The following is a 24,248-nucleotide window of genomic DNA, read 5'->3' as shown; positions in this document are numbered from 1 at the left end:
TTCCCTGGAACCCTTTTTAAAAATCGGTGTAACATTGGCCAACCTCCAATCTTCAGGTACTACAGACGATTTTAGCGACATGTTACAGATCACAAACAGCAAGTTAGCAATTTCATGTTTGAGTTTTTAGTGCCCTGGAATGTATGCCATCCAGTCCAGGTGATTTATCACTTTTTAACTTTGATTTGAGTTAGTTCATCTTCCAGGTTCACTGAGATTTCTTTCAGTTCCTCTGCATCATCACCCTTGAAAACCATTTCCAGTTCAGGTAGATCTTGCATCATCCTCTATAATAAAATCCTAAGCACGCATGCGCATTTAGGATTTTGTGATCCCTGGTAGCATGCTGTGTCCTTCCGTGGCTGTATTCTATTTACGGCGCATGGCTGCCAGCGCATGCAGGCATTTGAGCAGCAGTGGCAGTTTCAAGAGTAATAGCTGGAAGGTGTTGTGTGAGTGCTGCGAGGTGTCCCATGCTGGTAAACATTCTCAAATGCTCAGGGAAGTGGAGGGGGAGAGGGAAAGGGAGCTGCTTTGGGGGGAGAGGTGTGCTGGGGGGCAGACAGCAATCATGCTTTGCTCTGGGGAGGGGAAGACAGAAGGGAGACAGTCAGGCATGGCACAATAGAAAAATACAGGCAGGCAGGGGGCCAGGGAGAGAGACAGAGAAACATACAGAAAGAAAGACAGGGGGCCAGGGAGAGAGACAGGTGCAGGGAAGAGGTGCTGCTGGACAGTGGGGTATAAAAGGAAGGGAGAAGGCCTACTGCTGGACAGGGGGAGCAGGGAAGAGGTACTGCTGGATGGGGGGAGGTAAAAGGAAGGGAGAAGGACTGCTGCTGGACAGGGGGAGCAGGCAAGAGGTGGTAGTGGACAGCCGAGGAAAGAGACAGAAAGAAAGATAGACACACACATCTATTCTAGCACCTTTAATGTAACGGACATAAAGACTAGTCTTCCATAAAGATCAAAGCAAAGAATTCATTCAGTCTCTCCGTTATGACCTTATCCTCCCTGAGTGCCCCTTTTGCTCTTTGATCATCCAGCAGTCCCAAGGATTCTATCACAGGTTTTAAGCTTCTGATGTACCTAAAAAAATTTGCCTCTTGGCAAGTTTCTCTTCATATTATTTCTTAGCTTTCTTTATCAATGCTTTGCATCCAACTTGCCAGTGCTTAAGTCTCTCCTTATTTTCGTCATTTGGATCCTTTTTCCATTCTTTAAAGGATTTTTTTAATATTCTAATAGCCTCTTTCATGTTACCTTTTAACCATGCCAGTTTTTGTTTCCTTCTCTTTCCATCTTTGTTAATATGTGGAATACATCTGGTCTGGGCTTCCATGATGATATTTTTAAATAACATCCACCTTTGGTTTGCAGTCCTAAACATTGCAACTAATCCTTTTAGTTTCTTTTTAACCCTTTTATTCATTTTATCATACTTACCCTTTTGAAAATTAAATGCCGCTACAGTAGATTTCTTTTCGATGTCACTCCAGGTATCAGCCCTTTATAATCAAGTGAAAGCCTGTGTATACTGTATACTAAAAGATAATTTAACCTTGAATGTGTACCCTATTTGGTGTGGAATAATCCCAATGCTGTTTGCCCCCCCCCCCCCCCCAAGACACCAAAAAACAAACTCGGACAACCTAATAATCCCAACCACTTACACTAATGAAGTCATACTCACTTCAATTCCATGTGGATTTGTTAATTCGAGATCGGTGGTTAACAAGACAAATCATAAAAGATCTGCTCAACGAATTACAATCCGGCTTTCCATTCCTAACTGAAACATTGATGCCAGTGTAAGATGACCCCCAGATTACAACTAATTTGTCCAATAGATTACAAAATCACCCACCTGTCAAGAACTGGTCGCAATGGGCAGTGATCTGACGATACTGCACAAATCGCTCCATGGTGCGACCTTATCTGGAGTATTGTTCAATTTTGGTCTCCTTATCTCAAGAAAGATATAGTGGCACTAGAAAAGGTTCAAAGAAGAGCGACCAAAATGGTAAAGGGGATGGAGTTCCTCTTGTATGAGGAAAGACTAAAACGGTTAGGGCTCTTCAGCTTGGAAAAGAGATGGCTGAGGGGGAGATATGATTGAAGTCTATAAAATCCTTAGTGGAATAGAACGGGTACAAGTGGATCGATTTTTCACTCCGTCAAAAATAGGGGACACTCGATGAAGTTACAGGGAAATGCTTTTAAAACCAAAAGGATGAAATTTTTTTTTTTCTCTCAGTGAATAGTTAAGCTCTGGAAACGTTTCCAGAGAATGTGGTAAGAGCGGATAGCATAGCTGGTTTTAAGAAAGGTTTGGACAAGTTCCTGGAGGAAAAGTCCATAGTCTGTTATTGAGAGACACACGGGGGGAAGCCACTGCTTGCCCTATATCGGTAGCATGGAATATTGCTACACCTTAGGTTTTGGCCAGGTATTAGTGACCTGAATTAGCTACCTTGAGAATGGGCTACTGGGCTTGATGGACCATTGGTCTGATCCAGTAAGGCTATTCTTATGTTCTTTACCTTCTTCTGTCGATTTTATGAGCCAGTTCTGGCTGCAGGAGGTTTCTCCTGTCTGTTTTTACTCCTGGGACGTTGGTTGACCGTGTCCTTCAGAGGATTTTGGTTCTTCTAGGCCACGTTATTCTGGTGGCTTCAGCTAGTTCGCGCAGGTATGTTGGTTGCAGCCTTTGGGCTGAGCGCTTCTTCAGACCCTTTCGCACAGGGATTCAAGACAAAGTTAGACAAGTTCCTGCGGAACTGGAACATATGCAAGTAGGGATGGTCTCGGTTAGGGCGCTGGTCTTTGACCTAGGGGCCGCCGCGGAAGCGGACTGCTGGGCACGATGGACTACTGGTCTGACCCAGCAGCAGCAATTCTTATGTTCTTATGAGAGCCATAGGCCGGTCAGGTCTTCAGGATATCCACAATAAATATGCATGAGATAGATTTTTATCTCAAGGAGGCAGTGCATGCAAATCCATCTCATACATATTCATTGTGGATATCCTGAAAACCTGAACTGCCTGTGGCTCTCGAGGACTGGAATTGCCAACCCTGCTCTAGGCCATTGTTTCAGCTTTTCATGTTGCTCTGCAAGTGTGTTTGCCTGCCTTTCTGCTGACAGGTTCCTCAACTCAGGACTGCCTGTTGTAACCTCTGGACGTACGCAGGGTTCTTCTGCTTGGATGGGAGGTCACTCACAAATTTTGCCTCTCTTTCCATATGTTTGTGCTTACTCATTCCATTAAGCAGGCTGCTCTCGTTTCTAGGACCCAGATATTCAGATGGATCTGAATGGCTATTTCATCAGCCTACATTCTTTCTGGGAAACAGTCCCCTGTTTCAGTCAAGGCACTTTCTACTAGAAGTGTGGCTTTTTCGTGGTCCGAAGCTATATCTGTCCCTCCTTAGGAGATTTGCGGGACAGCAACATGGTTTTTTCTTCCCACGTTTCCAAGTTGTACAGAGTGGATATTGCTGCAAGGCACGGGGTCTGCCTTTGGGTCCTTGGTCTTAGGGGCCGGCGGAGTAAGCCCTCTTTAGCTATTTGGGGGGGACTGCTTTTGTATGTCCCTATTGTCTAGAACAGTGTTCTTCAACCTTTTTATACCTATGGACCGGTAGAAATACAAGAATTATTTTGTGGACCGGCAGTTGAAGAACACTAAGCTAAGTCATGGGCCTGTCCCCACCCGTCTCTACCCAATCTCCACCCCAGACCCCGCCCCCATAATAGTACTAATTGTAACACTATTTTTTCCATTCGTTTTTCATAGATACACACAATATAATCATATTAACAACACAGAATGGTTAACCACAAAATTAAACTACACAAAGCACACTGACAGCAGATGTAAATCCTCAAAACTGACATAATTCAATCACTAAATTCAAAAATAAATTCATTCCCCCCCCCTACCTTTGTCATCTCCCTCCCTCTATACTATGCCTTACTTCTGGCTTGCTACCACCTGGCCATTTTATGCCACCCCCGGTGTTATCTTCAGGCCGGCTCCCTCTTCCTCACTGATGCAGTGCACAAAGCTGTGGGCAGCGGCTCCATGCACATCCCGCACTTCATCCGAAAGCCTTCCCTCTGACATTGCGACATCAGAGAGAAGGCTTCCGGTTCAGGCGCAGGACGCACGTAGGAGCCATGGGCATGAATCAGTGAGGAAGAGGTAGCCGGCTCGAAGATAACGCCACACTAAGTGCAAGGTGGACTGGCGGTTGAAGAACACTGTTTGGCCTGATGCACATGCTGGCCCTGTGGACCGGCAGGAAATTTCTGTGGACCGGCACCGGTCCACAGACCGGTGGTTGAAGAACACTGGTCTAGAATGTTTTACCTATTGCACTGGAAAAAGATATGCTGATAAGCTCTTTTCTAGGACATAGATGAGACATTCTTGACTCCCCGCCCAGGCTTTTCTGCGCCTGTATACAGTTTGTCTGTTTATGCTTTTCCAAGCTGCTTCTTGGAGGCCTCTCATCCCTTGAGGGCTGGGAAGAATTTATTTCTATGTTCATTTTCATGGGGAATTGTACTTCGCTCCTTTGGAGCCTGTGTTGGTGGTTAATGTTTCTTTATTTTCAGCAGAACACTTTTGATTAGCCTGTTATTACAGGTGCCTCTGTTTAATATAGATGGGTGTCTCTCAGTGCTTGGGTTCTGATTATAGAGGGCACTAAACCAATCAGTAAGTACTACAGAGACAGAGTGAAAAATCCAGAGTGGATTTCTTCTGCAGAACATTCAAGTTAGGGGAAATAACCCTATTGTCTATAATGTCTCACCTATCTACTGGAAAAGAGCTTACCAGGATAAGTACATAATCTTTTTCTAAACTGTTTAATGCAATTCTGGGATATAACGATGACCTACTTGAACTTGTAACTACGCATATGAAACTATGACCTAAGTGTATTAACTGTACTGATCTGCCTGTACTAGCTATTCTATTGAATGTCTTATTAAACTGTACGTTGTAACTTCCTGTGTAACTGACCCAACCTCTTGTAATGTAATCCAACCTTGAACTGAATAGCAAAAGGCAGATTATAAAACCTGATGAACATAACAAAAGATGAAGTCTGCTTCTGGGTGGAGAAGCATCTAATCTATTCTTCTATTTCTGCGTTGCTCATACCTAGGCAGGCTCAAGGCAACTTATAGAGATGGGCAGGGATGGAGAAGGGAGGAAGAGGGGAAAGGGAGAAGAGAAAGGTAGGAGGGATGTGTGAATTCATAAATTTTACAACCTTTCCAATCTGCATTATGAGGTTTTATTGGAGGATTACAGTTAATGGAAGGGTTAGAAATCTTCTTCCTTGACAAACTGGTATTCATCCACTGTGGAAAAACTTCTGTTTTAAGATATTTGGAGTCTGTATATTTACAATGCACTATTTTGTGTCCCTGGCTCTCACCCGCTACAACAACTTTCTTCTTTCTTGTATTACCCTGTACATTCTAAATACTAAATTTTTTGTGAAGTATTGCCATCCCTCTGTTGGACTTTAAGAGAATAAACCCATCTCTCACTCACCCAGTCCCTCTGTAATTGTAAATGCTCCTTCTTAGTGAGGCAGTCCTATATTCACATGCTCCATCTTTAAATGTTAACACTTTTGTGCGTTTACTCGGTGACCACATTTAAGGTGACCAACTTCAGATTAACCTTAATCGTTGACGTATCCCTCAATCTATCTTTGCTACCATCTTTACTGCTGAATCTTTGTTTCTTGGACCAATTAATCATCGGTTTCGCAGGCATATTTATTTCAGAGTTCTTGTTAACTGCACTAACTCTGTCCAGCAACTAACTAATTCTGTTAAAGACTACCAGGTAAAGATCAAATATACTCTAGGAGCAGACTTGCAAAGTTTTTGAGGGTCATGAGTGGAATATGGGTTTTGGGCCTTTATTCAGGTCACTGCTATCACATGATGCATGTTTGCAAAACCTATAGAAAATCCATCAAGCTTTTTGATTTGTGTGATGTAAACAGGATGGGAGTTATTCTGGTGCAAAGAAAATATGAGTCCTGAGAAATATTGATATTCCTTTACTCATGAGTTGATTGCAGAAGGATGAAATTTAGTCTTCAGCTTCATCTCCCTCCATGCTGTAGAACCCTCTTCAGTTTCTTTCCTGCTGCAAGCGAGTTCAGAAGGTGTGAATCTGATCTGCTCCGATATTCTTTTATTGTTTCAAGTTTATCTAAGTTTGAGGCATTATGGTGCTGAAGAGGTCACCAGTGACACTGGGGCAGCTCTGCCTGGGAGAAAACGGAGACGCTGGCAAGGCAGCTCTTGGGGTTCCTGTCCTGCCGGCCTGCATTGATCTTGTGGAGCTCACATCCTAATTTATTAAGTGCCTGAGCACAGGCTGTTTGGCCCTGATTTTGGTCCAGCAGGGCTTATTGGATCTACTTGCACATGGATCCATGGGGGGTTGAGGTCTCAATTGGGTTTTGGTGTGACTGGCAGCCCAAAGATTTCAGAACGTGGATTGGTTTACCGAACAAGAGGCAGTGTCTTCAACATTTTCATCTTCTATGACAGCTGCAACAGGCTAATCCAGCCAGTGAGTACTGCCTATTGTAATCTATGGGAAAATCAGGGGACGCGGACGGACTGATTTTGCTGTTAAGGGTTTCTGGGGCTGTAGCTAGGGTCCCTACCTAAAGAAACCCCTCCCCAGAATTTTTTGATCTTTAGAGTATTCCCTGAGCCGTTTTTAGCGTGACCACTCTTCTATGGTGGCCATCTTGGATTGTCCCAATTTTGAATAAGACAACATAAGAATTGCTGCTGCTGGATCAGACCAGTGGTCCATCATGCCCAGCAGTCCGCTCCCGTGGCGGCCCCCAGGTCAAAGACCAGTGCCCTGAGGCTAGCCTTACCTGCGTACATTCTGGTTCAGCAGGAATTTGTCTAATTTTGTCTTGAATCCCTGGAAGGTGTTTTCTCCTTTAACAGCCTCCAGGAAAGCATTCTAGTTTTCTACCACTCTCTGGGTGAAGAAGAATTTCCTTACGTTTGTACAGAATCTATCCCTTTTTAACTTTAGAGAGTGCCCTCTCGCTCTCTCTATCTTGGGGAGGGTGAACAACCTGTCTTTATCTACTAAGTCTATTCCCTTCATTATCTTGAATGTTTCAATCATGTCCCCTCTGTCTCCTCTTTTCAAGGGAGAAGAGGGCCAGTTTCTCTAATCTCTCATTGTACAGCAACTCCTCCAGCCCCTTAACCATTTTAGTCACTCTTGTACAGTGACCAGTGCTGGACGCAGTATTCCAGGTGGGGGTGTACCATGGCCCGGTTCAACGGCATGATAACCTTCTACGATCTGTTTGTGATCCCTTTCTTAATCATTCCTAGCATTCTGTTCGCCCTTTTCGCCGCCGCCGCCGCCACACATTGCACGGACGGCTTCATTGACTTGTCAACCAGTACTCTGGATGCTCTCCTTCAAACTAAAGCTCAACCCAGACAAAACAAAATTCTTTCTAGCCACCCCCAAAGACAAAATCAAAGACACCACAATCCAGGTGAAAGGACTGGTTTTCCCACTCGAACAAACATTAAAAATACTAGGAGTCACGCTTGACAAACATCTATCCCTAGAAAATCACACCGACCTCATTGTCAAGAAAGGCCTTTCAGCACTCTGGAAACTCCGTACCATAAAGAAATACTTCGATGACACTGCATTTCGACTATTAGTTCAATCCTCTATCCTCAGCATACTGGACTATTGCAATATCATTTACCTAAGCTCCACAAAGAAAATCACCAGAAGACTAAAACTGATTCAAAACACAGCTGTCCGCCTCATTTTCGGCCTGAACAAATGGGAACACATCACCCCCTTCTACCACCAACTGCACTGGCTACCCTTCGAATCCCGAGTCCTCTTCAAGTTCGCCTGCATCTGTTACAAGACAGTATTTGGTCTCTCACCAAAATACCTCTCCCCACATTTCAATATGTATTGCACCAACAAGAAATCCCGCAGAATCCAGTTGTTTACCTTCCCCTCCATAAAATCATGCCAGCTCAAAAGATTCATCGACAAAACCTTCGCCTTCCAGGCGGCCAGGCTGAACCCTTGGCTAGCCCAAATGATGCTAGAGGCCCCAACCTACCTAGACTTCAGAAAACTTCTCAAAACACACCTCTTCCGCGAACAAGACCCTTAGTCCTTACTCCCCGCATACACTCCAACCCCCCCCACCCCCACCTCCCTCTCCCCCCCCTCTCCTGGTTTCCCACTCCCTCCATTTTATCTTCTAACCCAACTATGATAAACCTGTGCCTCCTTCCGCGCTACCTGCAATTCTGATAAAATTTTTGTAAATCCGGGCTCAGACCGGATCCTAATGTAACGAATGTAAACCGCCTAGAACTCTTTGGGTATGGCGGGATATAAGAACCTAATAATAATAATAATAATACTCCCAAGTCTCTTTCCTGGGGATCTCTCCGAGTCTTCAATTTAGATTTAAAACACTTGGGATGGATTCCTCCAGTTGAGACACCCCAATATCATGCCATATTTGTGTTGGATAGCTGACTAAACAGCTGCTGTGTTCCACAGGGCACATGAGGGAGGGGTGTGAGCCTCTTGCTTAGCCCCATCTGGCACCCTTAAGGCTGGGAGATCACAGAGGACTCAAAAATCAAGCAAAACACGAAAATTGAATAAACCAATGTAGTTACTGGATACCCAAAACAAGGGTGAAGCACAGGTGCATGGACTCTGTAGAGCCTAGGAAACAGCAAACTGAGGCCCAGCCCAGAAGAGTGCCCCAGGGGTCCCTACTCAGGGATTTACCCAGGATTTTGTCAGTTTATTGTGGAGAGCTTACTTAAATTGTTGGGGGTCTTGCACAGCGGTTGAGGGACAATGCTGTCTGTGCAAGGGATTGTGTCCTCTCCAAGTGTGCGTGCTTCAGCAGAAATTCCTGAGCAAGAGCCAGAGGAATGACTGAGGGAATTGAAAATCGGATTCTATACCTTTACAGTCCCAGGGTAAATCATCCCTTCTGGGAATTTCTGGATTGCAATGGTGGACTAAAGGCCAGGAGACTGTAGTCTCTTTAATAAGGGGAAGAACCGACAGTACACCACCTATTTAAAATTGATAGTGTTGCTGGAGGTTATCCCAGAGTTGCATTGGGAGTTAAACTTGGAGGCTGTGCAGACTGGTGGTGCAGTGCTCCGATTATAAGTGCTTCCCAAACAAATACTTTATTTTTTCTGTCACATCTGAATCTTATTGCCCTAATAGCATTGAAAGTATTGGGAGGTCCCAGAGGGCTCCTTAAGGGGAACTAAGACAATGACAAAGCTATATCCCATGGCTCATGAATTTCAGCAGTTATTTGTGCAGCCTAAAGTGGACTCGCTGGTAGCTTAGGTTACCAAGTGGACTTCCCTCCCTAGTGAGGGGGTTTATAGTCATGAAAGATGCACAGGACCATAGAGTAAATGTAGTCCTCTAACTTCAGGCACATGCTTGTCATATCAGAGTCTGTTGTACCGCTGGCATGGGTGATGAGGTGTGCCCACAACTAGTCATGGAAGGGATTGACTATGTGGTGGATGCTCTTTATGACATTATTAGAGTCTTGAACAAAATCTCAGCTTATTCCATTCCACCCATAGAATACTGTGCATCAGAAAATCTGTTAACAATTCAGCCTCTAAAGCCACCTTAAGCAAACTCCTCTTTAAGTGGCAGATGCTTTTTGGAAAGGGTTTGGCTAGTTTGGCTGATCGTTGTCCTAAGACACTTCTGGAACAGTAGATCTAGGAACTCTCGAGAGTCTACTCGAAATAATTTTAGTGGTTACAGGCGCTTTCGTCAGTACTCCATCAGATTCTCCGCCCTTAGATGGCACAGGGTTCCAGGAGTACGCTCTGCCACAGCCTCCAAGAAGTTTGTTTATGTTTGTTAAAATTTGATATCCTGCCGAAGCATTCAACAGTTCTCGACAGCTAACATTTAAAATCAAATATGATAAAAGGAAAGGAACTCCATAATATACAGGAAAGACCTATATAAACCTAAAAAAGAGAAGAGAGAAAAAAATTAAAAGGTTCCCATATTCGGCCCATCAATATACAAAGATGTTTCTGTTCCTTGTTAATAAATATGATCATTTTGGGTAAATTCAGAACCGAAGGTCAGCTGAAAAAAAGAAAGTTTTCGAAAGGGTCTTTAAAACCTTAAAATTTCATTCAAGACATATATAGTTTGATAGTTTATTTTTAAAATGGGTGCTAAATATAAGAAAGCCTTGCGTCAAGTAGATTCCCAATTTGTTTTATTGCCTGCTGGCAACATTAATCTATTGCCTTGGAGAGATCTAAGCACTAGGGATGGACTGTAGTGAATAGTTAATGAATTCAAATAACTAAGCTCTACAGCACAGGTGTCAAAGTCGGTCCTCGAGGGCCAGAATCCAGTCGGGTTTTCAGGATTTCCCCAATGAATCTGCATGAGATCTATTTGCATGCACTGCTTTCAATGCATATTCATTGGGGAAATCCAGAAAACCCGACTGGATTCCGGCCCTCGAGGAGGGACTTTGACACCCCTGCTCTACAGTATGAAATGCTTTGTGTTAACATTAAAACTTTAAATTGAATATAAGTGATATTGTAAAAAAAAAAAAAAAAGTGTTATAGTCAAATTTGTTCTTGTGTCATAACAATTTTATAGCAGTATTTTGCAATGTTTGAAGACATCAAAGATTTGCATCTGAAATTCCAGCGTAAACAACATTACAATAGTCAATTTTTGGAGAAAATGTGGCACAGTGTGGTTAAAGCTACAGCCTCAGCACATTGTAGTTTCTCATTATAATGAAAAAGAAACGGATGTTAGCAGCATGCTATGACATTTTGCAGCGGAGATTAGCGCAGTAGATCATGCTTAGCATGGTTATTTCATGTGACTAATCCTAATTTTTGTTTTGTTGTGTAAGATTGAAATGTGTAGGGATTGGAAGATTGTTACGTCCCCACAACTTTTTTATTCTGTACATGACGTTTCTTCCTCCCCTCCATTTTTGACAGGGCTTGAAAGTGCCAGTGTGTCCAGTACTGGTGAAATCAATAAGAGCAGAAACAAGCATCTCCAGACTGAGGAAACTGTTGAAACAAATACGTTAAATAAAAGCACTCGAGAACAACTGGAAAGAATAATAAAATGCAGTAGGTCAACTGAAATGTCATCAGGTATATTTGTGTGTCATTAAAATTGTAGATTATTTTTTGTCCAAATGTATCTCTTCAATAGTTTGATTTTAAAATGTATTTGTTTTTGCAAGTGGCATCCAAGCGTGCGTGTACTTTTTATGGGAAAGGTAGATCTGTGCAGACAGTTTTAACAAATCTAAATCTTATTTTTAATGTTTTATTATGTATGCATTCATTTCTTTCATTCTACTTTAGTAACTTTTTCCACTATGAAGATTTGTGTTGTCATGGGTATTCTGGAGAGTTATTTAGTGAGCATAAGCACATTTATAAGTATTTCTTGTCCACTTATGTATATCACTACTTTGTTGTGTTACTTCAGACTTACTTTATCCTACAATTTGTCCTCCCTTAATAATAGTCTTTTTCATAGAAAAACATTGGAAAATGTAATTGTTTGTTTTGATAAGATCTAAAATGTATAAGTGCTATCCCACATGCAAGTTGTAAAGTTGGCACACATTCAAAACCCTGAAGGATGCTGCTCTTAATGTTGAATGTTTCTTGCGAAAATGGTTGTGGCTCTGTTTTAATCTTTACATAATACACAGGAAATTTTGATCATCCCAACTTTGATACCTCATTTTCTACCTAGATATCATGTAAATTGGGCTATACATGTCATAATTTGACAGTAACATTGTTTTCAGTAACTTCAATTTGCTTTGAATAATAAAAAAGCAGACATAGCAGTAGTCTCCAACGTACAGTCCACAAAGTCTTCCATTGTGACCCTCTCAAATCCTGTAAATGTGTTTATTTCAATTCTAGTGCAATGTGTCTAGTAATCCTGAATTGCTAGTGTTATGCATCTAAACCCCCAAGTTGTTTGTAGAATGCCGTCAATCATCTTTGAACTCTGCCTCCTTCCCAGGAAGCTGTGTCTGCCCTCTGCAAGTAAGTTGCTCAGAATTATTTCTGCTCTGATCTGTGGTTTGATTATTTTCGGGTATTTTTTTCTTAGTGTTTGTTTGGAGGCTCAGTGCCCAGAGTGTCACACTTGTTGGGATTTCTGCCTGGGAGAAGATGCAGACTCACACTGCAGAAGTCAGCTGATAGCAGGATCAGCCCTTGGGGACAAATAGCTAGCCAGCTTGCTTTTCTGTTTTTTGGAGCTCAAGGGCTGTCTCGCATCCCTGATTTATCAGGAGCTAGAGTGCAGGCTGTTCTGCTCCATCCCAGCTTGGTCAGTCTTAATAACATAACTTAAACTTATTGATATACCATGATACACCATTAAGTTTGATGTGGTTTACAGGTGGGCCAGCTGCATGGTCCTTCCCCCTTCACTATGTGAGGTTTTTTGGGTGTTGAGGCTCAGTCCGACACTAGTCCAACTGGAACCAGAAGACCAAGTTAATACCGCAAACCCATGAAGCAGAATTCTCCATTTGACCCAGCTGAGCTGAAGCAGGCAAGCATGTGGTACAATGAGTGGGGCTATTATAGCCTATGGAGAAAATCAGGGGGGGGGGGGAGGAGGGGTGTCCTCCATCTGCCTCAAAACTCCTCAATTTACTTAAAATCAATAGGGATGCCCTTCAGGTCTTCCTACCCCTGTATCATGCCAGGTTTGTGTTGGATGACCAGTCAAGGAGCATCCATATCCCGTGTGTGGTGGGAACCTTGGGCTTAGCCTCCTCTGAGACCTCCAGGGCTGAGGGTCTGCAGGAGGCACAATCCAGAGGGAAAAGACCCTTTCCAGAGCCCTCTGAAAGTGCATTGACTAAGCGCAGATGCATGGCTGCTGTGAAGCACAGGAAGACCTACAGGGAGTCCTTGCAGGGATCCTCGAGACTCCCAGTACAAGGCTTCACCATGGATTTTGAACCTCATATTGAATGCCTATTTGAACTGCTGAGGGTCTTCAGCATTTGTTTAAGCACAATAGAGATCGGAGTGCAGGGGATATCAGCATGCACTCCGACCATACGAGACCACAGAGCTGAACCAGGATGTTCAATCTGACATAGACTGGGAGAATGGAAAGTTCAGTTCCATGCCATTATAGTCCCAGGATGCAATGTATGGCAGAGTCTGATTCTCTGCTTGAGAACAGTGGTCAAGAAATGGTAGTGAAAGACTAAAAAGGTTAGGGCTCTTCATCTTGGAAAAAAGACAACTGAGGGGAGATATGATTGAAGTCTACAAAATACTGAGTGGAGTAGAATGGGTACAAGTGGATCGATTTTTCACTCTGTCAAAAATTTCAAAGGCTAGGGGGACACTCGATGAAGTTACAGGAAAATACTTTTAAAGACTCCATATCTTCAACCCCCAACTACAGACCAGTAACCAACATCCCCTTCTTCACCAATCTGATGGATGGACTGATCAACACTGCCATGACAAACTACCTGGATAAATTCTCAACACTGCATGAATATCGATCAGGATTCCGTACACACCACACCACACCACAGCACCGAAACTGCCTTAGCCTTCATCGTAGATCACATCTCACACATACTTAGCTCAGGGAACCATGCACTAATACTCCAATTCGAACAGAACAGGGCATTTGACCTGGTGGACCACAACATACTACTCAACTGTCTGGAGGTGGGCAACAACTCAACTGCAGATTTGGACCTGGGCGATTGCTCACAACATATTCCTGAAAGCAATATACATTCAAGGAGAAAATAATTCTCTTGCAGATAAACACAGCAGGTTTCTTCAGCCACACGAGTGGATGCTCAACTTTGCAGTTCAGCATCACATCTTCTCTCAGTGGGGGGACTCCTCAGATATACTTATATGCCCCAGTTTTGCTCGAGGCAGTACTCTACGCAACAGCTAGGATGCTTTTCTACTGGATGGATTGGACGTACAAGTTTCTCTATGCGCTTCCTCCAATCCTTCTCATCCTCAAGATGCTTGTCAAGCTCAAACGGGAGGAGGCCACTATGATTCTCATAGCTCCTCAGTGGCCCATAGAATCCTGGTTTTCCCTTCTGCTTCAATTCAGTACCAAGGAACCAATCTCTCTTCAGATTTCTCCATCTCTTCTCACATAGAGTCGCAGATCTCTTCTGCATCCCAATCTTCAGTCGTTGCACCTGACAGCTTGATACCTCTCAGGCTGACATGGGTGGATCTTCATATTTTCCAGCCTGTCCGACTCATTTTGGAATCGTCAAGAAAATCGTCAACACAACAGTGTTATCAACACAAATGGAAGCAGGTTTCCACGTGGTGTTCTCTTAGTCATCATGATGCTAAATCCACCTCTGTATCTTCAGCATTGTATCCAATTCAAGCCTCAAGACCACTTTGATTACCGGGGATTCGTGGATGATGTCACCCACATGTGAGAATATGCTTCTTGCTTGTCTTGGGCTAATTGCATTCTATGAGAGGCAGACTCTGTAGTAGGCCTGAAATCTGCTTCTGGAGCATCAGTCTTTGTGAATCTGGGGAAAAAAAGAAACCTGGCCCAAGGCCATGTCAAATAAAACTCCAGATGCTGGATTGCCTCCAGCTGACTCTTCTTGAAGTTGACTTTCCATCCAAGGTCCTGGAGGAGTTGGACCACTCTCAAAATTGCCCATTCTCTTTCCTTCCTCCCTGGACTGGGCTCTGAATAGCCAATCGTACAAATATAGGTGCACATATCCTTGCCTTGCAGAGATGCTCTGCTCCCACCACCATGACCTTGGTAAAGGTGCAAGCATTGTTCCCTTTAAGGATTGATGAGGTGTGTGCGAAAAAAAATATGCATGAGCGACAAGTTACATACTCCACAAATTTATGAGCAGGCGCGGAGGACAAGTGCCCGTGAGATTGTGGGAGGGTTAAATACTCAAAACTTAGAAGAATAACAATTTACTTAAAGTTTTTTTAATTATGTAATATCATCAGTTCTTCAATCTTCACAAATATTCTCTTCGATTCTTTTCAGTTTTCCAAACATTGTAGACCTTTTTCAGCATTTACAGTTTGTTCAGAATTTAAAAAGAGCTTTATTCTCATTACATTTTCCAGATGCTCAACATCTAGTCTATTTCTGTCTTTTAACTTTATGTTGTTCATCAAACTGAATTCTCTTTCACAGTCAGCACTTGAAGCCTGGAATGTACTGTAGATATCCAGAAGCAAAAATAAGTCTTGAAGTTGATTCTGCTGTTTTGTGAATGCAACTAGATCTGCAAATGTCTTAACTGCTCCAGTTTGCAATTTCTCATTAACAATCAATTTAAATTCTGGAAACTGCTTACAAAGTTCTTTCTGGAATGCTTCGTTGTCTTTTTCCAGAAGAACATGGTATCGGTTTCCAAGCCTCTTCATCTGCTCAAGACCAAATGTATAATCCTCTAAGTTCACAGCTGTTGAAAAACATTCTTTGTCAAATACTGCCCAATCTTGTAATTCCTCATCTGGAAATCTATTATCCAAATGTTCACATGTCTGCTGAATGAACTTAATTATTGACTTTGTGTTCACTGGGTGCTGAAATGACGAAAGCAAATGGCTGGCATTTTCGGTGTAGTGAGGTTTCTCTCCAAGATACTGTGATCTGAGTTTCTTTATTTTTGCCTTTGCAAACTGGAAGGCTTCCACAGTAGACAGCAAACTTCTTTGAAAAAGTTTACTCAAGTCGCTTAATTCTGATAATACATCATTCAATATTGTAATTGCAACATGGTGTTCTGGATTCTGTAGTTTCTCTAGGCAGTATTTATGGACCAGGTCATTATTCTCATCAACCTGTTTTCCACAGTATTTCACTAAAATATCATAGTTCAAAACCAAAGCATTGACAGCAAAATGCCTGGATAACCACCGAACTTTGTTCGGTGGTCTGAATGCAATCACTTCTGCTTCAGCAGCTTTGGCCAAGGCCTCAAATTTATCCTTCTTGACAGATGATCTGCAGAAAATTGTGTAAACATTTCTCAGCAGAGTTTCTATCTCCTTCATCAATGGTATATCTTTCCATGCATCATCTATTCCCAAATCCTCTCTGTGTGCCACACAGTGTTGTTCAGACAAATGTGAAATTAACTAGCGAAGAAATGCAGCTACCCCTCTCTGCTTGCCTAGCATAACTGAGGCTCCATCAGAGGTAAACATAACCATCTTGTTCAAATCTAATTCGTTGTCTGCATAAAATTTCTGAATGGCTCCAAGGATTGACAAGCTATCACAAGCTGTTAATTTAAAAATTCCAGCGAATACAGTTGTATGGACTGAATTATTGGCATTTCTAAATTTCATGTACAGAACTAACATTTTGGAAACTGAGATATCGGTTGATTCGTCCACAATCAAGGTATGGTAAGCTGCATTTTTAATCTCCAATAATATTTCCAACCTAATGGTTGAATTTATACACTCAACAAATTCAAAAGCATAGTTTTTGCTTCGCCAGCTTTCTGGTATCTTTACATATTTCGCAACATGGTCATGAATTGCCTGCACCGATAGCATTGAAGAATTTATATTAACAGCAAGTAAAACGTTATCATTGAGTATCTTTACCTCATCAGGAGTCACTTGTTGCCGATTAACTAATTCTTTTCTGTTTTCACGATCTTCTTTCGATTCTGTCAGCATGTTTTTCAACAGACTTCTGCTTTTGTTTTTCAGTTTCGTGACTGCTTCAATGTGCGATTTATGGCTCAAATGCCGTTTTAAAAGATCAACTTTCCAATCGGTCCACGTTTTTCCTGATGTCCAGTGCTATTGTATTCCGCTTTCATGCAAATTTTGCACTTAACACCATCAGTTTCTGAGTAATAAAAAATTTCCCCAAGTAGCACGTGCTGTGCGGTGCCATGCGGTAAATCCGTTTCAACATAGCATTCAGTCAACCTCTCTGTTTTAAAACCCAAGCACCTCTTCTTTTTTTTTTTTAATATTTAGATATTTATTGAAAGAACTTTTGTACGATACAAATATCATCCGTAATACATTATCAACTACTCCCCATAAACCAAGTAGGAGTAAATAATACAGACAGTTGAACCATGCCTTTGAAATAACATTTTAAACCCTCTTCATGCAGTATTCTTAATATTCGTTCCAATATATTCAATCTAGCCCCTATTTCTTCCCATAAGTCCAATTCCCTTTCTACAATATCCCCCATTCCCCCCCTCCCGCTCCCCACACGTCTGGCAGACAACAAAACATGTAATTTTGAGATATCCCCTAAAAGGCCTCCATTATTTCTTCCAATTTATTCCATGTAAGCAAATATGTTGTGTATATGTGTCTCCTCTTAGCCAGTGCTATTTCCATCTTACCAATCGATAGCAATCGATTTACCCATGCATTCTGTGAGGGAGCTGCAGCATTTTTCCAATGGTTAGCAATTAGACATTTCGCTGCCGCCAACCCCCATCTCAAAATTTTTGTTTGCCATGATCTTTCCCTATTATTATGTAGCCCCAGGAGACAGCTCTGAGGAGACGCCTCCACACATTCCCCCAAACATTCAGACAGTGTACTAGTCACATATAACCAAAATGGTTGAATGATCCTACATTCCCACCAAATATGCATAAAGGTCCCTTCATGCAGACCACATCTCCAACAAAATGCTGATGTTCCAGGAAACATTTTGTGTAGGCGATCCGGAGTAAAGTACCATCGTGTTAGTACCTTATAAGCATTCTCCTGTAGCAATGCACAGGAGGAGACTTTATAGGTTTCCCTACAGACCGTCTCCCAGTCTTTAATAGACATCCGTATGTCTAAGTCTTTCTCCCATTGTTTTCGATAAAGGTAGGTAGTAGGTGAGCAACCCCGCCTATATTGATATATCACTGATAATGGTTTCGGGACCCTCTGTAGCAATAGCCAAAGATTTTCTATCGGTTCCTTTTCTAGATGGAGTCTCGTTCCCCAACCCTGCGCCACCATGAAATGTCTGATTTGCAAGTATGCAAAATAGTCATCCTCTGATATATCATATTTCTGCTGAATAGTTGGAAAGGAAAGAATCCCATCCTCCCCCAGTAAATCTCTAAATTTTCTGATCCCTTTGTGATACCATCGTTGAAAAACTCGATTGTCTCGACCTGCTGGAAATAAAGATTCAGTCGTAATACTTGCCAGTGATGAGACCTTGGCCCCACCCCCCATCTGTTTACGCATTTGGTTCCATAAGCGCCTCAAGTGCTGCACAAAAGGGTTCGATATGCCCTGGACCCATCTACTCTGCGACCCTGAGGACCACTGCCTAGCTTTCAAAGGTTCCTCTTTACTGTATAACTGTTCCAGTTGTATCCCACATTTAGATTCCCCCATTTCGCATTCTAACACTAACTTCAACTGTGCCGCCTGATAATACCACACCAAATTGGGTAATCCCCTCCCCCCTACCTCCCTGGGTGCCCACAACAGGGATTGTGATAGTCTTGGTGATTTACGTTGCCAGACAAAATTTCGTATTTCTCTTCCCAGTCTTTGTAACTCTCCCAAAGGGACTGATATAGGCAAAGTCTGAAAAAGAAATAACAGCCTGGGTAGTACATTCATTTTAATAATCGCTATCCTGCCCCACCATGACACCCAGAGACTGTTCCACCGTTGTAAATCAGTTCTGATTCTACGATAGATTGGCAAATAATTCTTTTCATATATTTTTTGGAGATTCGAAGGGATGTAGATCCCCAGGTACCTGATGCCCTTTTCGGCCCATTTAAAGGGAAATGTGGCCCGCAGTTTATTTACCTCACTCTGTGTCAAAGTGACGTTCAAAATTTCAGTTTTCTCTTGATTTACTTTGAACCCCGAAATCTTCCCATAAGTATCGAATATCGTTAAAAGATGAGGTATGGAATTCTCGGGTTTTCCCACATACAGAAGGATATCATCTGCAAACATCGCTATTCTATGCTCTACTTCCCCAGTAACAATCCCAACCAAGGATGTATGATGTCTTATGGCCAAAGCCAGTGGTTCAAGCGACACCGCAAACAGCAATGGGGAGAGTGGGCATCCCTGTCGAGTTCCCCTGAAGATAGGAAAGAAGTCAGTGTAGGATTGATTTACTCGCAAGCAGGCCCTAGGTGCTGCATAGAGAGCCCGAACCCATTCTCCAAATATGCCCCCCAGCCCCATTCTATCCATCACCTCCCATAGAAACCCCCAGATGACCTTATCGAACGCCTTCTCCGCATCTACTGATATCAGAACCGCTTTATCTCGGCCCCTGCCTGCTTCCCATAGTAAGTTTAAAGTTCGTCTGATATTATCGCTCACCTGTCTCCTCTGTATAAATCCTGCTTGATCTTGATGTATCAAAGATGGCAATACTTTTCCCAGCCTTTGAGCTAGAACCTTGGCCAAAATCTTTGCATCTTGATTCAATAGTGATATGGGTCTATAAGAGCCACATAACAGGGGATCTCGACCCGGTTTGGGTAGTATAACCACCCCTGCCTCTCCCATCGTAGGGGGCAGCCTCCCTCCCGTAGATATTCCATTAGCCACTCTTGTCAAGAGAGGCCCCAATTGCTTCGAAAATTGTTTATAGTATCTGCTAGTGTACCCATCTAACCCCGGTGATTTTCCACTCTTCAACCCGTCTATCACCCCATGATCTCAGAGAGTTGTATCGGTTCCCTTAAATACTTCTTATCCAAATCTGATAACTCGGGAATCTGTATTGAATCCAGAAAGGCGTTCTGTGTATCCCTTTCCCAATTCTCCGGTTGCCCATATAGCCCAGTATAAAAAGCTTGGAATTCTTTTTGGATTGCTGAATCCGTGACCCTTATCTCCCTATCTACTCCTCTCTTAATTCTCGTGATTGTGCTTCTAACTTGTTTAATCCGTATATATCTAGCGAGTTGCGCACTAGCTTTGTTACTATGTTCATAGATATTTAATTGAAATCTCTCGCGCAATCGTTCTGTTTCTTCAACCTGAAGCTGATATAATTCATTCCTGATTCTTTGCAACTTTGCCAATATTTGGGGTTCCCCCTTAAGCTGATGTTGCAATTCCAGTTGGGTCAACTGAGTTCTTAAATTAAGGAAGGTTCGGGCTCTCTGCTTTTTAAACCTAGCCCCCCATTTAATAAATTCTCCCCTAACTACCGCTTTAAGAGCATCCCAAAGTATAGCGTCAGTTACTGCCCCATTATCATTCAATGTTAAGTAGTCATTAATCACAGTTTCCACTGCTGAAATCACTGTAGGGGAACTCAACAGAGATTCATTAATTTTCCAATATCTACCTCCCCCCATATCTACCATATCCTCGCAGTGTAACCAAACTGGCGAATGATCTGATACATGCATCGGTTCTATCTCCGCTGCCCGTAGTCTCCCTACCTGGTTCCTGTGAATCCACACCCCATCCAATCTCGTATAGATATTCTGTGCATGTGAATAAAATGTATAAGTTCTTTGAGCACCATGTAATAACCTCCATCCATCTACGAGGCCCAGGGTTCCCATTAATGCCCTAAATGCTGCAGCTGGCTTTTGAAGTGATTTACGTCCACCCCAAGAATGGTCTACCACCGGATCTAGAGGAACATTAAAATCTCCCCCCAGATATATCGCTCCCTGTACGAATCTCCCCAGTGCCCCTCTTAATTTGTGATAATAAGCCTCCTGGCCCACATTAGGACCATAAATATTGATAATGGTCAGAGGTCTGCCCTGAAGATCACCTTGAATAGCCAAACATCTGCCCTCCCCATCCCGATATTCCTTATCTATCTGCAGGCCCAATCCCTTTCTCACCAAAATAGCCAATCCCCCTGCTCTTTTTGAATCTCCCTCCCCCTGATGGGTCCAGAGCATATCGAACTTCGGCCGTTGAAGCAAGGAAACATCTCGCGGCCTCAAGTGTGTCTCCTGGAGAAGACAAATATCCCACTTCATCCTACAAAGTTCACGGAAAACTATACTTCTTTTACCCGGGCTATTAAGCCCATTTACATTCCATGATCCTATGATCAGCCCCGGGGCCTTCCCTGGGGATCTCTCATCCTCCATATACCCCCTCCTGCCAGAATCCATGCCCCCATCGTTTCCCTTCCCCCCTCCCCCCCTCCTATTAGCCGATTCTCCAAGTTTCGAATCAGCCATGTTGAGAAGTGAGTCATACCAATAAGGCCCATTAATACCCTTCCTGTTATGCTTAACCTTTGCACGCATTCTATCATTCTCACTTACATTCCTGAAAAACCACACTCACTTTAAGTAACCCATTCACATCTATTTATCTAAATAACCATGAATATCTATTTGATATCACTGCCCATAGCAGTTTAACCACTTTGTCCACCATTACTCAGTCAGCATTTTATGTCCAGTGGAATAGTAAGGAGCACATAGGTATTTTCCTTCATTAATACCCTGTGTTCCCCCAGTCCAATGATTACCAGATATGAATGTCTTAGTATCAATCTAAAATCCGCATCAATCAGCTGATGTAGAGGGTCGGTTGTCTTCTGCAGTGTGTAGAGAGTCCCCTTCTTCCGTCCCTGCTGCTGAGTCACTTCGATTCCTTTCCAGTACATCTATCGGTCGCCTACATCCAAATTCTTTCAGTGCTATCCATGCATCCAGTACAGTATCCACCTTCCTGTGTGTCCCATTTATGGTGAATTGCAGTCCAAAGGGAAATAGCCACCGATATCTATATCCTTCAGCTCGCAATAGTTGAGTGACTTCTCGGAAGGCTCTGCGCTTCTGTAGCGTCGCAAGGGCCAGGTCTTGGTACACCCCTATTTTCAGCCCCTGCCATACAAATTCAGGGCGGCGTCTTGCTGCTTGTAAAATTTTCTCTTTCAATTGAAAATCACTAAAACAAGCAATTATATCTCGAGTGCCTGGTCCCCTCGTTTGTCCCAGACTTCTGTGCACTCTCTGCAAGTCTATCCTGGATGTCACCTTGGGGTCCTCATCAGCAAGTAAGGCTTTGCAGAAATCAGTTACCACTTCCCTTGCATCTTTATATCTCTCCAAATCTGGCACTCCCTTGAAACGCAAATTGTTTCTCCTGGAGCGGTTTTCAGATCTTCCACCTGTTTCTTTAAGTCCTCTAATTGCGCTACTGCTGAGTCTACTGCCGCTGTACTTTCCGCCACCGATCACGTGGCTTAACTTCCCTTCTACCACAATAACTCTGCTGTTCAGTTCACCCACCTCTGCACGTAGCTCTCCCAGCGCTGCCTTAACATCCGTTCGCAACCCCACCATTTCTGCCTTCAGATCTCTGAACCATAGTTCGATTTTCCCCTCCATAAGTTGGTCAGTTTGTGCTTTGTGGTTTTGGGGGATTTCAGGCAGTGAGGTCGCTTTCGGTTCCGCCATCTTGGGAGATGCCTTCGGGGAGCTGGGAACGTGCGATCGGGTTTTTACCGTCTTAGCGCTTGTAAACTGGAATTTCTCTAATCTCCTTCGACTCGCCATAAAATCCACGATCGAGTTTTGCAGTCGATGTCGCCCACTACGTCCCGGTAAGCAAATTGTTAAACTGAAACTGCGAGCCCCATCAGAGCTCCGAGTTTAAGCGGCCATCTACCGTGGTGACGTCACTCTTCCTCCCAAGCACCTCTTCTTGCCTGTGTTACATAAACTTTCCTCAGCTCGCCGCTTAGACATGGCCAGTAGTTTACACAGCAGTAGTACACATAATCAGTAGTAGTGCACACATTAGAGATAATGGTCAGTAATAACTGTAGGCCTATTAATCCTTCATAATAATATAGGCTTTAACTCCCTCAGTAAAGAATACCACAGGGATAGTCTTTGGCAATGAAGCAGTAATAATTCTATGAAATGTGCTTACCAGCAAGAATCTTACATAAAGAGCTCTTGCAAGGATAATCCTTCAAGCAGAGTCCAGTAAAATAATCCTCTATCAAGAGTTCAGCAAATATTCCTGTTTAACAGAGTCCAGTAAATTAAATCTTCATCAAGGACTGCAACACATTAGCCCTCGTTAAAGGAACGACTTTTCCTCTGTCCCGACTCCTATCTGCGTGGTCCGTGGCTGGAGGAGTGCGCATGCGAAAGTCCCCAGCCTTACTGGTGCTGTTCTTCGGTCTGCCCTGCTCCTTGCCTTGCCTTAGTGTATTTTTAAGTTGAAAGACGTGGCAGCGGCTCCTCTCACGAATCCCCACCTGCGTCGGAAGTCCGATGCAGTCGGGGATCTTGAGAGGAGCCGCCGCTGCATCTTTCAACTTAAAATACACTAAGACGAGCAGGGCAGACTGCCGCCACCGCTTCCTCTCACCTCCGCCCGCCCTACCGCCGCTGCTTCCTCTCACCTCCACCCGCCCTACCGCCGCCGCCGCTTCCTCTCACCTCCTACCGCCACCGCCTCTTCATCTCACCTCCGCCCGCCCTCGATTGAGCGACACGAGAAAAAGTATGAGTGACACCACTGAAAATAGTGAGCAATTGCTCATGCGCTCAGCTTAGAGGGAACATTGGTGCAAGGTGCTGGTTCTAGGCTGAAGGGGAGCGCAGAGAACTGAAAATGCTGTTGCAACACATGAAACAGCAAGTTCCTCCTGTGGGCTGGAAAAATGGGAATGTAGAAATAAGCTTCTGACAAATTCCCACAGCATCACTGCCACTATGACTGACCAGTCTTCATGCGGGAGTCCACAGGGTTGGTAATCCTAGTGGCACCTGATTGGCCCTGCAGACCATGGGGTGTGGACTTAGTATGCATCCAGAGATACGAAGGCCTCAGACTGCTGGTCCAAGTGGATCTTCTTATTCAGTGATAGGTCCCTATCGAGAATCCAGAACACTTTGGGCTTATGGCATGGCTTTTGAACAGGCTGCCCTGATGAGCAAGGATTACCTCAGATGTGGTCATCGCTATGCTATTTAGAGCTAAGAAGCCATCGACTGTGGCAGCCTGTGCTAAGGTCTGGAAGTCTTTTCAGCACTGGTGTGCTGTGGATAATTTAGAGCCCTTACTTATTCCGATTTTGGTAGTCCTGGACATTTTGCAAGAG

The 24,248-nt window shown here is 43.4% G+C and overlaps 1 protein-coding gene across 15 annotated transcripts in view; it reads left to right on the top strand.

Annotated features, from left to right (window-relative positions):
• Positions 1-24,248, top strand: part of PCM1 (pericentriolar material 1) — an 869,560-nt gene that overhangs the window by 554,298 nt on the left and 291,014 nt on the right. For all 15 annotated transcript variants that reach the window (XM_033944006.1, XM_033944000.1, XM_033944047.1 and 12 more), the window contains one exon: positions 11,120-11,281. In XM_033944006.1, the coding sequence (XP_033799897.1) occupies positions 11,120-11,281 (162 nt within the window). The remainder of the gene's footprint in view (positions 1-11,119; positions 11,282-24,248) is intronic.

This window comes from Geotrypetes seraphini, chromosome 1, assembly GCF_902459505.1.
Source record: "Geotrypetes seraphini chromosome 1, aGeoSer1.1, whole genome shotgun sequence".
NCBI classification, from domain to species: Eukaryota; Metazoa; Chordata; class Amphibia; order Gymnophiona; family Dermophiidae; genus Geotrypetes; species Geotrypetes seraphini.
This window is presented reverse-complemented; position numbering and strand designations above follow the sequence as displayed.